This window comes from Etheostoma spectabile, unplaced genomic scaffold (assembly GCF_008692095.1).
Source record: "Etheostoma spectabile isolate EspeVRDwgs_2016 unplaced genomic scaffold, UIUC_Espe_1.0 scaffold00012673, whole genome shotgun sequence".
Classification (NCBI taxonomy): Eukaryota; Metazoa; Chordata; class Actinopteri; order Perciformes; family Percidae; genus Etheostoma; species Etheostoma spectabile.
In genome coordinates this window covers 1-15000 of record NW_022603966.1, presented here as the reverse complement: position 1 = coordinate 15000, position 15000 = coordinate 1, and the positions used below count along the sequence as shown (strand labels likewise).

The 15000-nt window shown below is 44.5% G+C and overlaps 1 protein-coding gene across 1 annotated transcript in view; it reads left to right on the top strand.

Annotated features, from left to right (window-relative positions):
- Window positions 1-14729, top strand: part of LOC116679429 (receptor-type tyrosine-protein phosphatase beta-like) — a gene marked incomplete at both ends in the record, with an annotated part of 15075 nt that extends 346 nt beyond the window's left edge. The window contains 13 exon segments of the mRNA XM_032509073.1: window positions 795-935; window positions 1015-1275; window positions 2041-2316; window positions 3892-4008; window positions 4107-4253; window positions 4396-4513; window positions 5369-5514; window positions 6429-6695; window positions 8182-8240; window positions 10738-10885; window positions 10888-10941; window positions 12348-12445; window positions 14564-14729. Of these exon segments, the coding sequence (XP_032364964.1) occupies window positions 795-935; window positions 1015-1275; window positions 2041-2316; window positions 3892-4008; window positions 4107-4253; window positions 4396-4513; window positions 5369-5514; window positions 6429-6695; window positions 8182-8240; window positions 10738-10885; window positions 10888-10941; window positions 12348-12445; window positions 14564-14729 (1998 nt within the window).
- Window positions 14730-15000: the final 271 nt, after the last annotated feature.

Genomic DNA, 15000 nt, shown 5'->3' with positions numbered 1-15000 from the left:
CTCTCTCTCTGTCGTCTGTTGTCTCTGTTCTCTCTCTGTCTGTCTGTCTGTCGGTCTGTCTGTTTGCTCTCTCTGTCTCTCTCTCTCTGTCTGTCTGTCTGTCTCTGTCTCTCTCTCTGTCTGTCTGGCTGTCTGTCTGTCCTTCTGCCTGCCTGCCTGTCTGTCTGTCTCTGTCTCTCTCTCTGTCTGTCGTCTCTGTCTCTCGCTCTGTCTCTCTGTCTGTCTGTCTGCCTGTCTGCCTGTCTCTCTGTCTGTCTCTCTGTCTGCCTGCCTGTCTGTCTGTCTGTCTCTCGTTGTCTGTCTGTCTGTCTGTCTCTCTGTCTGTCTGTCTGTCTCTCTGTCTGCCTGTCTGCCTGCCTGTCTGTCTCTCTGTCTCTCTGTCTGTCTCTCTGTCTGCCTGCCTGTCTGTCTGTCTGTCTGTCTGTCTGTCTGTCTGTCTCTCTGTCTGCCTGTCTCTCTGTCTGTCTGTCTGTCTCTCTGTCTGTCTCTCTGTCTGTCTGTCTGCCTGTCTGTCTGTCTCTCTGTCATTTACCATTACTTGAGTAGGTCAGTGAAAAAGAAACGATCAGACCAACAAAACTCTGAGTGTCTGAACTTTTATTGTCTTCTCTTCCTCCTCTTCTTATTTTCCAATTTTTTTAATTGCTTCAGTTGCTTTCTTTCTTAATCTGATTTCAAAGTTTCATAATCACCCCCCAAAAAATTCAAAAAAAACTGCTGTTCTTTACATTTTTCTATACTTTTACTGTGGTAAAAGAGTTCTTCCTGTGATGATAGAGGGTCCGTGTCTGCAGGTGTGCTGAGGAACGAGACGTTGGAGAGCACGGCGACGCACCACGCGCTCCTCGACCTGGCGCCGGGGCGACTGTACAACGTTACCGTGGTGACGGAGGCCGGCGGGCTGCAGAGCGGCCGGACGACGACGGCTCGGACAGGTTGAAGAAGAAGAAGAAGAAGAAGAAGACAGGAAGTACAGGGAAGAAATAAGGGAATAAATCTAAAATCTCGTTGCAGCTCCCGCCGCCGTCTCCAACCTCACCGCCGACCACGGCGACGGCACCGGCTTGCTGTTGTCATGGGAACAGCCCGCGGGCGACCTGGACGCGCTCGTCGCCGCCGTCTCGACCAATGGCACGAGCCGCTGGGAGAGGACGCTCCCGCCGGACGCCACCGAGGTCGTCGTCGACCGGCTGACTCCCGGCTCGGCCTATCAGGTCGTGGTGACGTCCAGGAGTGGCGAGCTGACGAGCCAATCAGAAATCAGTGCCAGGACAAGTGAGGTTCTTTTCTTGGTTGTGGTCAGAAGGGATACGGCTAGAGCTAGAAGGGATACGGCTAGGGCTAGAAGGGATACGGCTAGGGCTAGAAGGGATACAGCTACGGCTAGAAGGGATACAGCTACGGCTAGAAGGTATACAGCTACGGCTAGAAGGGATACGCCTAGGGTTAGAAGGGATACGCCTAGGGTTAGAAGGGATACAGCTATGGCTAGAAGGGATACAGCTAGGGCTAGAAGGGATACGCCTAGGGTTAGAAGGGATACGCCTAGGGTTAGAAGGGATACAGCTAGGGCTAGAAGGGATACGGCTAGAGCTAGAAGAGATACAGCTACGGCTAGAAGGGATACAGCTAGGGCTAGAAGCGATACGCCTAGGGTTAGAAGGGATACGCCTAGGGTTAGAAGGGATACAGCTAGGGCTAGAAGGGATACAGCTAGGGTTAGAAGGGATACAGCTATGGCTAGAAGGGATACAGCTATTGCTAGAAGGGATACAGCTAGGGCTAGAAGGGATACAGATAGGGCAAGAAGGGATACAGCTACGGCTAGAAGGGATACGGCTAGGGCTAGAAGGGATACGGCTACGGCTAGAAGGGATACGGCTAGGGCTAGAAGGGATACGGCTACGGCTAGAAGGGATACGGCTAGGGCTAGAAGGGATATGGTTATCGCCGTAGCTGTGTCCCTTCTAGGCTTAACGTCTTTTCATCTCTCTTTCGTTCCCATTGTTTTTATTTCTTCATCCTTTGTCTCGTCTCCAGCTCCGGCGGCGGCGTCCTCCCTCTCCCTGTCTCCCCCCCCCTCCGGCGGCGGCGGCGGCCTCCTCCTGTCTTGGTCGCCCCCCGCTGGTTGCTGGGAGAGCTACAAGCTGCTCCTGTTCGACGGCTCGCAGATGTTAGTCAGCACCGTTCTCGACCGAGAGGCGACGAACTTCAGCTTCCCTGGGACGGGACTAACGCCTGGGAGGCTGTACAGAGCTGAGCTACGAGTGCAGAGCGGAGGATTGACGGCCGAGAGCAGCTGTGAAGGAGCAACAGGTCAGACTACTGCGGAAATATACAACATAATAAAAGGTTTTGCTGGAAACAGATATGATGTAGTCACCGTCAGCGGCACCGTAGAAACAGAAAATATTTAGGTCAATCATTGATAGAAATAAAAAATAAAAAATATTGATTCTGGGGACAAGAAATACACGACACATACAGTACGTGATTTTTTTATTTCTTCCCACCACTAATATATACATATTACTGCAGAAAATATTGACATAACATGACTGCAAAGACATCAGAATATACAGAAATATATAAGAAGAAAGATATACGATAGCACAAATATGACAGAAAGTACATAAACTTAACAAAATACCACCACCGCTAACAGGCTCAGATTATTATTATGAGCAGCATATCTCCACCAGACTCCATGTAAATAATCACTACTTTTAGCGTGTATAGAGCAGTATATCTCCACCAGACTCCATGTAAATAATCACTACTTTTAGCGTGTATAGAGCAGCATATCTCCGCCAGACTCCATGTAAATAATCACTACTTTTAGCGTGTATAGAGCAGCATATCTCCGCCAGACTCCATGTAAATAATCACTACTTTTAGCGTGTTAGAGCAGCATATCTCCGCCAGACTCCATGTAAATAATCACTACTTTTAGCGTGTATAGAGCAGCATATCTCCGCCAGACTCCATGTAAATAATCACTACTTTACGTGTATAGAGCAGCAATCTCCGCCAGACTCCATGTAACTAATCACTACTTTAGCGTGTATAGAGCAGCATATCTCCGCCAGAACCATGTAAATAATCACTACTTTTAGCGTGTATAGAGCAGCATATCTCCACCAGACTCCATGTAAATAATCACTACTTTTAGCGTGTATAGAGCAGCATATCTCCACCAGACTCCATGTAAATAATCACTACTTTTAGCGTGTATAGAGCAGCATATCTCCGCCAGACTCCATGTAAATAATCACTACTTTTAGCGTGTATAGAGCAGCATATCTCCACCAGACTCCATGTAAAATCACTACTTTTAGCGTGTATAGAGCAGCATATCTCCACCAGACTCCATGTAAATAATCACTACTTTTAGCATGTATAGAGCAGCATATCTCCACATATAATTGGGTGAATTAAGAGTTTATTCCAACCAGACCAGAGTGGTGATTGTTGGAACAGTGGAAAGATGAACCAAGACGACTATTCATAGTTTTATTTTGTTTCTGTTGACTATGAATGAAGTGTGTTTTACAATGATAAAAGTAGTGATTATTTACATGGAGTCTGGTGGGTTTGGTGATGCTGATTTCTGTTTCATGTTAAACCAAAAGGATCTTACTCTTTAACTAAAAGTTCTATCTCTGTAGGGATCCTTTTATAATGTTGTCAGACACTTATATAATATGTTATATATAAAATCTGAGTCCATCAGCGGCAACCACAACGACAAAACTGGACCATTTTCAAATATTTTTGCTCTCATTAGTCACTGAGACACCTGGGAAAATATGACCCAGGTTGAAAAAAACACCCGAAATGACCCTTAAAAACTCGCAGAGCTGAACCTGAACTCACCGCCTGTCTCTGCAGCTCCGGCCCCGGTGTCGGACCTCCACGTACGACACTCGGACGAGACGTCGCTCAGCGCCATGTGGAGCCACGCCCCCTCCGGGTCACGTGACAGTTACTTCCTGACCCTTCGCCACGGTAACTAATCCAGTATTTCCGATTTTAACCCATTTCCTGTGGCTCAGAGCTTGGATGTAGACGGCTAAACCGAAATTGTAACTTCCTGTGTCTCGCAGGTAACGTCACCGTGGATACCAGGGAGGTGGAGCCAAACATGAGGGAGTGCACGTTCAACGTGCTCACGCCTGGGCGGCTGTACACCATCACCGTGACAACCAGGAGCGGGAAACTGAACACCTCTGTGTCACTGGAAGGGAGGACAGGTATGTTTTTTTTATGTTAATCCATCTCAGAAATACATCTTAAAGGTAAAAATATGAATTAGTGCAGTGATTTTCTACACTTTTACAACTTAAGGTGCTTGATAGTAACTGCACAGTGTGTGTGTGTGTGTGTGTGTTGCAGTTCCCATGGCGTTGCAAGCGATTACTCTGAGAAGCTCCGGGGTCAACAGCCTTCAGGCATCATGGGAAAAACCACCTGGAGATGTGGACTCGTTCACTCTGACTCTCCTGCAGGACAGGTGTGTTTCTAGTAGCTCTATCTAATGTTAATTATACAACAAGCAGATCAAACCAGGTTGTCTGATTGGTCGACTACACATTAAGAGCGTTCTGTAAATAATCACTACTTTTAGCGTGTATAGAGCAGCATTTCTCCACCAGACTCCATGTTAATAATCACTACTTTTAGCTTGTATAGAGCAGCATATCTCCACCAGACTCCATGTAAATAATCACTACTTTTAGCGTGTATAGAGCAGCATATCTCCACCAGACTCCATGTAAATAATCACTACTTTTAGCATGTATAGAGCAGCATATCTCCACCAGAGTCCATGTAAATAATCACTACTTTTAGCATGTATAGAGCACATATCTCCACCAGACTCCATGTAAATAATCACTACTTTAGCATGTATAGAGCAGCATATCTCCACCAGACTCCATGTAAATAATCACTACTTTTAGCATGTATAGAGCAGCATATCTCCACCAGACTCCATGTAAATAATCACTACTTTAGCATGTATAGAGCAGCATATATCCACCAGACTCCATGTAAATAATCACTACTTTTAGCGTGTATAGAGCAGCATATCTCCACCAGACTCCATGTAAATATCACTACTTTTAGCATGTATAGAGCAGCATATCTCCACCAGACTCCATGTAAATAATCACTACTTTTAGCGTGTATAGAGCAGCATATCTCCACCAGACTCCATGTAAATAATCACTACTTTTAGCGTGTATAGAGCAGCATATCTCCACCAGACTCCATGTAAATAATTACTACTTTTAGCGTGTATAGAGCAGCATATCTCCTCATGTAAATGGGTGTTTTAAAATCAATGTTTTCTGTTGTGCGTGTTCAGTGTCGTGGTTCAGAACTACAGCGTTCCGGTTGGTTCTTCTTCTCTGCTTGTCGCTGGGTTGACTCCCGGCGCCCTCTACCGGCTGCAGGCCACCGCCGTCAGCGGGGGGGTGCGCTCCACAAGCACCAGTCTGGAGGCACGCACCGGTGAGTTACTCCAAGTTAAATGTCAGATCCAAACTGCCGCTATTATTACTGAAATTGTGATTATTATCTCTAATTTGTTTGTTAGGATTTGTTAGGGTACCGTTATATTTCATGTAGTCTATATCCACCACGTTCAACTTCCAATGTCTGTTCCTGTCCCTGATTTCTGAGGACTATGGTTACCTGGTCCTCAGGTCTCTGCAGGGTAAATCCAGACCGCTAGCTAGACCGTCTGTCCAATCAGAGTCTCTGTTGCACGACCAGGGTTACATAACATCGGTAGAAACAGTTCTGTTGTCGCCTTTTTGTCGCTTTTTATTGAGTATTAGTAAAAAAAATTAAAAAAAGACTCTAAGGTCAATAAAGATGAGAAAGAAAGGCTTCAGTGTTTTCTCCTCCAAAGTTTTAGATCAGCCTCAGAGTTAGAAACATTTAAAGTCCCACTCCTGATGTGTGTGTGTGTGTGTGTGTGTGTGTGGTGTGTGTGTGTGTGTGCGCGCGCGCATGTGGTGTGTGGGTGTGTGTGTGTGCAGGAAGCCACTGGGAGTGTCTGTGTGTGTGTGTGGAACATTTCAAACCTCCTTTTTGGTATTTCAGCTATTGTTCTAAAAACTCTGATGTTATCACATAATGAACTTTTGATCACTCACACACACACACACACACACACACAACACACACACACACACACACACACACACACACACACACATACATTCCTGCTCAAAACACCTATTGTGGTCCCACAAAATGTCTCAGTTATTTTAAGGAGTGTGTGTGTGTGTGTGTGTGTGTGTGTGTGTGTGTATGCGTGCGCGCGTGTGTGTGTTTCCACCTGTCAACCAATCAGCTTTCAGGTTGACGAAAACAAAATAAATTAATGAATAAATTCCTCTGTCGTGTTTTCCCTTCAGCCCCGGCGTCGGTCTCCGTGGTTACTGTTACTAACGGCGGCAGCTCCGACGCCCTGCGGGTGTCGTGGCGCCCGGCGGCGGGCGTGGTGGACAGCTACCTGGTGCGCCTGCAGGACGGGGGACGGAGCGTCCACACGCTGGCCGTGTCCCCGTCCTCGCCGCCCGAGTGCTCCTTCAGCTCGCTGGTCCCCGGCCGCCTGTACGCCGTCGTCATAGTGACGAGGAGCGGCGACCTGGAGAACGCCACCGCCGTGCAGACGCGCACACGTAAGGACGGCAGGGTGTTGTCTCTCTGTGGTAGTTTGTGTCTCTTTGTAGTCTGTTTGTGTCTCTTTGTAGTCGGGTTGTGTCTCTTTGTCTGTGTCTCTTTGTTTGTGTCTCTTTGTTTGCGTCTCTATGTAGTCTGTGTGTGTGTCTTTTTTTGTGTCTCTTTGTAGTCTGTTTGTGTCTCTTTGTCTGTGTCTCTTTGTAGTCTGTTTGTGTCTCTTTGTAGTCGGGTTGTGTCTCTTTGTCTGTGTCTCTTTGTAGTCTGTTTGTGTCTCTTTGTAGTCGGGTTGTGTCTCTTTGTCTGTGTCTCTTTGTAGTCTGTTTGTGTCTCTTTGTAGTCGGGTTGTGTCTCTTTGTCTGTGTCTCTTTGTTTGCGTCTCTTTATTTGCGTCTCTATGTAGTCTTTGTGTGTCTTTGTAGTCGGGTTGTGTCTCTTTGTCTGTGTCTCTTTGTTTGCGTCTCTATGTAGTCTGTGTGTGTGTCTTTGTTTGTGTCTCTTTGTAGTCGGGTTGTGTCTCTTTGTCTGTGTCTCTTTGTTTGCGTCTCTTTATTTGCGTCTCTATGTAGTCTTTGTGTGTCTTTGTAGTCGGGTTGTGTCTCTTTGTCTGTGTCTCTTTGTTTGCGTCTCTATGTAGTCTGTGTGTGTGTCTTTGTTTGTGTCTCTTTGTAGTCTGTGTGTGTCTCTTTGTAGTTGGGTTGTGTCTCTTTGTCTGTGTCTCTTTGTTTGCGTCTCTATGTAGTCTGTGTGTGTGTCTTTGTTTGTGTCTCTTTGTTTGCATCTGTATTTAGTCTGTGTGTGTGTCTTTGTTTGCGTCTCTTTGTAGTCTGTTTGTGTCTCTTTGTAGTCGGGTTGTGTCTCTTTGTCTGTGTCTCTTTGTTTGTGTCTCTTTGTTTGCGTCTCTATGTAGTTTGTGTGTGTGTCTTTGTTTGCGTCTCTTTGTAGTCTGTTTGTGTCTCTTTGTAGTCGGGTTGTGTCTCTTTGTCTGTGTCTCTTTGTTTGTGTCTCTTTGTTTGCGTCTCTATGTAGTCTGTGTGTGTCTTTGTTTGTGTCTCTTTGTAGTCGGTTTGTGTCTCTTTGTAGTCGGTTTGTGTCTCTTTGTTTGTGTCTCTTTGTTTGTGTCTCTTTGTCTGTGTCTCTTTGTTTGTGTCTCTTTGTTTGCGTCTCTATGTAGTCTGTGTGTGTCTTTGTTTGTGTCTCTTTGTAGTCGGTTTGTGTCTTTGTTTGTGTCTCTTTGTAGTCGGTTTGTGTCTTTGTTTGTGTCTCTTTGTAGTCGGTTTGTGTCTTTGTTTGTGTCTCTTTGTTTGTGTCTCTTTGTTTGTGTCTCTTTGTTTGTGTCTCTTTGTAGTCGGTTTCTGTCTCTTTGTTTGTCTCTTTGTTTGTGTCTCTTTGTAGTTTGTCTGTGTCTCTTGTCAGCGTCTTGTAGACGTCCCTAAGCCCTCGTCTTACTGTTCCTGTTGTTATGATTGTGACGTGATTGTCTCTCAGAGCCGGCGACGGTGCGCGACCCGACAGCCGTCCACTCGGCGAGAGACGACTTCCTCAAGGTGAGTTCGTCGGGACAGACACTGCAGGCTAACAGGGCAACATCTTAACCCTCGTGTTGTCCTCCCGGGTCAAAAATCTTGACATTTTTGTCCCTTTTTCAGACTTTTCTTTAGTTTCCACCACCACCACCTTACTAGTTTTACTACTTTATGGAATTCATGGTCAATAACCCTCATTTATATAGAATTATAACCTAATATTAGAGTTAAAAAAAGCAGAAGTTATGAATTATTTTGACTAATAGTTGAGATCAGAGGAATGAAAGTGATCAGTTGTATTTATAAAGAGCGTTGGAAGGAATCAGATCCATTTTTATGGTCATTTGGTTAAAAAGAAACTCATATTTCAGATATAGACATTTTTTTAGTTAGCTAGCAGATAGAGAGGAGATGTTTTCTATGTGTCACAAAAAATATTGTAGCCTAAAAAACGCTCAGAGCACCTTTAACCCTTGCGTTGTCTACCTGTCAACTTTAAGAAAATAAAATCTTGGGACATTATTATCGCTTTTTCCGTCATTTTTGTCACTTTTTCTATGTCGTGGCTGCTTTTTTGGATGTGTTTGCCAACGTTTTTCGATATATTTACTGTTGACGTTTTCGTCGCTTATTTCAACGCCCCCATTTTTTTGTGCCAAAAAAATAGATCAATAACTGAAAATGGGTCAAATTTGACCCGAGGACAATAAGAGGGTTAAGACTTTTTTAAAAACCTTTATGAATGAAATTTAAGATCTACCTTATGACAAAACGCAGAGTCACCAAAGCACTCGCAAAGTACATTAAAATTGTTAAAATTGAACGAAAGCGACACAGAGTAAAAATGATCTTTCCATAATTACAGCTGATTATATTTGGAACGAGCAAAAGAAAGAACCACAACGCCACAGAATAAAACAACATTTCACATTTAACGTGGATTCATTTTTTAGATTTGCCTGAAAAAGGGTTAAAATATAGCTTCAATTTGACATTTAGGGCTTAAATTTGACATTTTAGCTTTAAAATGTGAAGATCCTACATCGGAATGACCTAGAACACACGTGCTTTTGTGAACTTTTTTGAATCATTAACCCTCGTGTTTTTTGTTTTCCTGATGTTTTTGTCAATTTTTTCTGCGCCTTTTGACGTTTTTGAAGCTTTTTTTGACGTTTTAGTCACTTTTTTTTTTAAATGGCCTTTCACAGAAAGTGTCTCTTTGTAGTCTGGTTGTGTCTCTTGTCTGTGTCTCTTGTCTGTGTCTCTTTGTAGTCTGTTGTGTCTCTTTGTAGTCGGGTTGTGTCTCTTTGTCTGTGTCTCTTTGTAGTCTGTTTGTGTCTCTTGTAGTCGGGTTGTGTCTCTTTGTCTCTGTCTCTTTGTTGCGTCTCTTTATTGCGTCTCTATGTAGTCTGTTTTTGTCTCTCTGTTTGTCTCTTGTAGTCTTTGTGTGTCTTTGTAGTCGGGTTGTGTCTCTTTGTCTGTGTCTCTTTGTTTGCGTCTCTATGTAGTCTGTGTGGTGTCTTTGTTTGTGTCTCTTTGTTGTGTGTCTCTTTGTAGTTGGGTTGTGTCTCTTTGTCTGTGTCTCTTTTTTTTTTAAATGGCCTTTCACAGAAAAAGTTTTTTTTGACTGCTGTGAAATTGAACAAAACATCCAAATTTAAAGAAAGCAGTGGGCCGGTCATTCATTTTACTCGTTGTGTGGAACAATCCGCGTTATTTTTCTGAAATTTTGGTCGAAGACACTTCTGATAAAGACTGTTTTTGTTCCAAAATGGGTCAAACATGACCCGAGGACATCTCTGTCTCCATAATGTCCTTAAAGGGTTGTAGTAGTATTTATATTTATTTATTTATTATTGGTATTTATATTTTTAAATCTGTATTTTATGTAGAATCCTGAGTGGACGGACTAAAGCCTAGGACACTGGACAGACTAAAGCCTAGGACACTGGACAGACTAAAGTCTAGGACACTGGACGGACTAAAGCCTAGGACACTGGACAGACTAAAGCCTAGGACACTGGACAGACTAAAGTCTAGGACACTGGACGGACTAAAGTCTAGGACACTGGACAGACTAAAGCCTAGGACACTGGACAGACTAAAGTCTAGGACACTGGACGGACTAAAGTCTAGGACACTGGACAGACTAAAGCCTAGGACACTGGACGGACTAAAGCCTAGGACACTGGACGGACTAAAGTCTAGGACACTGGACAGACTAAAGCCTAGGACACTGGACGGACTAAAGCCTAGGACACTGGACGGACTAAAGTCTAGGACACTGGACAGACTAAAGTCTAGGACACTGGACAGACTAAAGCCTAGGACACTGGACAGACTAAAGCCTAGGACACTCTGGACGGACTAAAGTCTAGGACACTGGACAGACTAAAGTCTAGGACACTGGACGGACTAAAGCCTAGGACACTCTGGACAGACTAAAACCTAGGACACTCTGGACAGACTAAAGTCTAGGACACTGGACGGACTAAAGCCTGTCCTGTTGTGTGTTCAGGTTTACTGGCGTCACGCACCCGGAGACCTGGACCGCTACGTGGTCCTGATCCGCTACAACAACAGCGTCCTGCAGAACAAGACCGTCTCCGCCGCGCGCAACGAGTGCGTCTTCTCGTCCCTGTCGCCGGGGAGACTCTACACCGTCACTTGGAAACCTGGAGCGGGGACTACGTCGGCAGCGTCTCCACCGACGGACGCACCTGTGAGTCGGACACCAAGGGGACCGGATGGGTTTTTTATTGCGTAGACTCGGAAATAATGGGCGGAGCTTCCGGGTCTGCTCCTTTAAAGCTGCGTTCTCTGTAACGGCCACCAGGGGGCGACTCCACCGATAAGTCGGTTTCTATAGAAGTCTCTGAGAAAATTAGCCGACTTCTCTCTTGATTAATCACCTTAGTAACAATTTCATAACGAATATCACTCGCCGATGTGAGGAGAGGGCAGATCTGAGTCTCGCATGCGTCACTTTTGCGACAACTAGCATATAAGATGCTAACGAGAGACTTCTGTAACGTCTGAAGTAGCCTCCGAGATGCTAACGAGATGCTAACGAGAGACTTCTGTAACGTCTGAAGTAGCCTCCGAGATGCTAACGAGATGCTAACGAGAGACTTCTGTAACGTCTGAAGTAGCCTCCGAGATGCTAACGAGATGCTAACGAGAGACTTCTGTAGCGTCTGAAGTAGCCTCCGAGATGCTAACGAGATGCTAACGAGAGACTTCTGTAGCATCTGAAGTAGCCTCCGAGATGCTAACGAGAGACTTCTGTAGCGTCTGAAGTAGCCTCCGAGATGCTAACGAGATGCTAACGAGAGACTTCTGTAGCGTCTGAAGTAGCCTCCGAGATGCTAACGAGATGCTAACGAGAGACTTCTGTAACGTCTGAAGTAGCCTCCGAGATGCTAACGAGATGCTAACGAGAGACTTCTGTAACGTCTGAAGTAGCCTCCGAGATGCTAACGAGATGCTAACGAGAGACTTCTGTAGCGTCTGAAGTAGCCTCCGAGATGCTAACGAGAGACTTCTGTAATGTCAACACAGTAGAAATGGACCTACTTAACCAAGTTGGTTCACTGCTAGCTTAGCTACAAGTTAGCATCAAACACAACAAAGGCTGTCAGCTGAAAGGTGTTTAGAGCTAACGTTAGCATAGATAGCTACAACATTTCTGAAATGATTTCCATCTTCTGTTATTGTTTGTAATGAGAAAACTTAATTAATGAATTAATTTCAGTATGACTCACGTTGGGGGAGCGACAGCGATATCGCCAAACTCGAGGCTTCAAAGCGGCTAACGTCACTGCTGCTATGTCTATTATTTTTCACAGTCTATGATCTATTTAAACATATATTTATTGGTGACGTTGAGTTAAAGTTTTGTTTGTCGACACAGTAAAAACGGACCTACTTAACCAAGTTGGTTCACTGCTAGCTTAGCTACAAGTTAGCATCAAAACACAACAAAGGCTGTCAGTTGAATGGTGTTTAGAGCTAACGTTAGCATCAATCAACCATAGATAGCACGGAAAGCAGCTAACGTCTTATTATTTTTCATAGCCTATGATCTATTTAAACATACATTTATTGATGATGTTGTTTGTCCTGCAGTTCCGGCCGCTGTTGGAAATCTGTCTCTGGACAGCGCGGGGACGGGGGACCTGACCGTCCGCTGGAGCCCCGCCCCCGGAGACGTGGACCACTACGAGGTGATACCGCCGAGACTCATGGGACATTTATCGCCTGGCGAGCTAGCCTGTGTGTCCATCTGACTCATTTCCCCTTTAGATACTATGCGTGATGTCACTGATGAACTCTTTTGATGTGGGTTAAGAACACGCGTACCCAACGCGTAAAAACAACACCTCTGATTCATAGTTCAATAACTTTTGAACCATACAAGCGATTTACTCACTTTCGGTTTCGTTTGAATCTGACGTTTTCGGCTTTACGAGCGGGCTTTGCTCCTTTCGGGTCTTTCTAGCCTCTACAGGGGGTTTTCTATCCAGCCTGGAACTTCAGCCTCTTGGGGTTTCAATCCATACTGTTATATCCAAGATTGGTCCACTTTATGTCCATAATTCATCGCGTTTTGGCTCATTTTCTGCCGCTGGCTCGCTCTTCGTCTCTCTCTCTGTCTGTCCTGTGTATTTTTTCAGGGAAGTACATGCCCATATAGGTGAGGATAAAAAGGCATAAGTAATGTCATGGAGAGCAAAAACGTACTCTTGACCTTTTTGGGGAAAAACAAAATGCATGTTATTTTGTCAAATGTATCCGTTATAAGGATGATTTCTTCACAGTGTGACCCCAAGACATATGAGAAGTTTTAGAGGTTTTACTATATGTCTGTGATATCAATACATATCTGGAGATTCATTTATTTATTATTAGTATTTATCTTTAAGGCCCTACAACAATTTTAACTGCAAGTGACCTCACTGCAACCCAAATATTCCAAACCCAGTTTGTCCTAAAAAAAAATGCTGTTCATATCTTGGCTGTAGACAACAGGGTTGAAAGTTTTACAAGTTATTATAAATAAAATCCAGACGGAAATTAAACTGTAAAAATGGCCTCAGGGCCAGAGGGTTAAATCCTGACGAGTTAGCGGTTACGGCCGGTATTTCGGGGGGTCTTCAAGCCTCTTCAGGTGATTCTATCGAGCCTGGAACTTCCAGCCTCTTTCGGGGTCGTTGGTGCTTTAAATCCAAACCGTTACATCCAAGATTGATCCACTTTTATTATAATAATAATAATAATAATAATAATACATTTTATTTATAATGCCCTTTACATTTCAAAAAGAAATCTCAAAGTGCTACATTTGTAGGGAGTTAAAAACATTTTCCAGAATGTAATAAAAATGGACTTTATGTCCATAATTCATCGCGTTTTGGCTCATTTCTGCCGCTGGCTCGCTCATCCGTCTCTCCTCTGTGTCTGTGTAGGGAAACAAAGGCCCCGGTATGCCCATATATGGGAGATAACGTCACCATCTTGTATGGAAGGCCAGAAGGGACAAAAAGACCAATAGGCTGTATGGAAGGCCAAGAGGCGCACTATTTAGACACGCATTTGCTTGTGTAGCATTGCTGTGGGTGTAATATCAATAAATTGACATTATTATGTTATTATTGGCATAAGTAAATGTCATGAGAGCAAAACGTCTGGACTTTCTTTGAAAAAATGCACGTGTTTTGTCAACTGTATAATAAGGTGACCAGATTTCTTAGATAAGATCCGGGGACGTTTCAGCTCAGAAGAAAATATCCCTCCAAAAACACGTCATGTTGTTATTTTTGTAAAACTTAAAACGGGACACTAGACTAGAGCTGTTTTCCCCCCAACAGACAAATTATGGAAAGGATTTCTAAGGAGCTCGACTTCTGTTAAAGATTAAGATCCTTTTTAAAAAATAAAAGTCCGCAAATGGCGTTGGCCCAAAGCCACCAGACTCATGTAAATAATCAGTGATTTTAGCATCGTTAAAACAAGGCTTTCTGAAACATCTCGGAGCTCTGAGCAGCGCTGCCGATCGGCCCGTTTGGTCGGTGGTTTCTTCTTTCATTCCACTGCCGGGTCTGTCAGTCACAGTGGAAAACCGGGACATTTCGGGGGACAGATCCAGCCGGGGACAGGTCACCAAAACCGGGGACTGTCCCCAAAAACGGGGACGTTCGGTCACCTACTGTATAAGTTATGATGATTGTTTCTTTCCCAGTGTGACTCCCAAGACATATGAGAAGAACTTATGACACCCTGTATATGACGGGCTGTGACGATCTCTGCTGCCCGAGTATCAGTCTCTGTCCTCGTCTCTCCAGGTGACGCTGCTCTTCAACGACACCCGTGTCTTCCCCCCGGCGACGCTGGGCAGCGGCGAGCGGCGCCACCGGCTGACCTTCCTGACCCCGGGGCGGCTCTACAAGGTCGTGGTGTCGACCTTCAGCGGGCCGTACCAGAGGGCGCAGCACATCGAGGGACGGACAGGTGAGACGCCCGAGACCGCTTCAAGTCAGACGTCAGCATCCAAAGTCCAGGCTTATCTTGTGGGGGGGGGGGGGGGTCTTGGTTTGTTCTGGATCTGTGTTTTTTTTTTTTATACTGTACTATGAACTTTTTTTTACAACATTTTTCAACTTATTATACTATGAATTTTTTGTACTTTTATCTGTAACATACTATTGCTTTTTTCAATGTACTATATTATGACTTTTTAAATTTTTTTCAACATACTATATTATGACTTTTTTAATTTCTT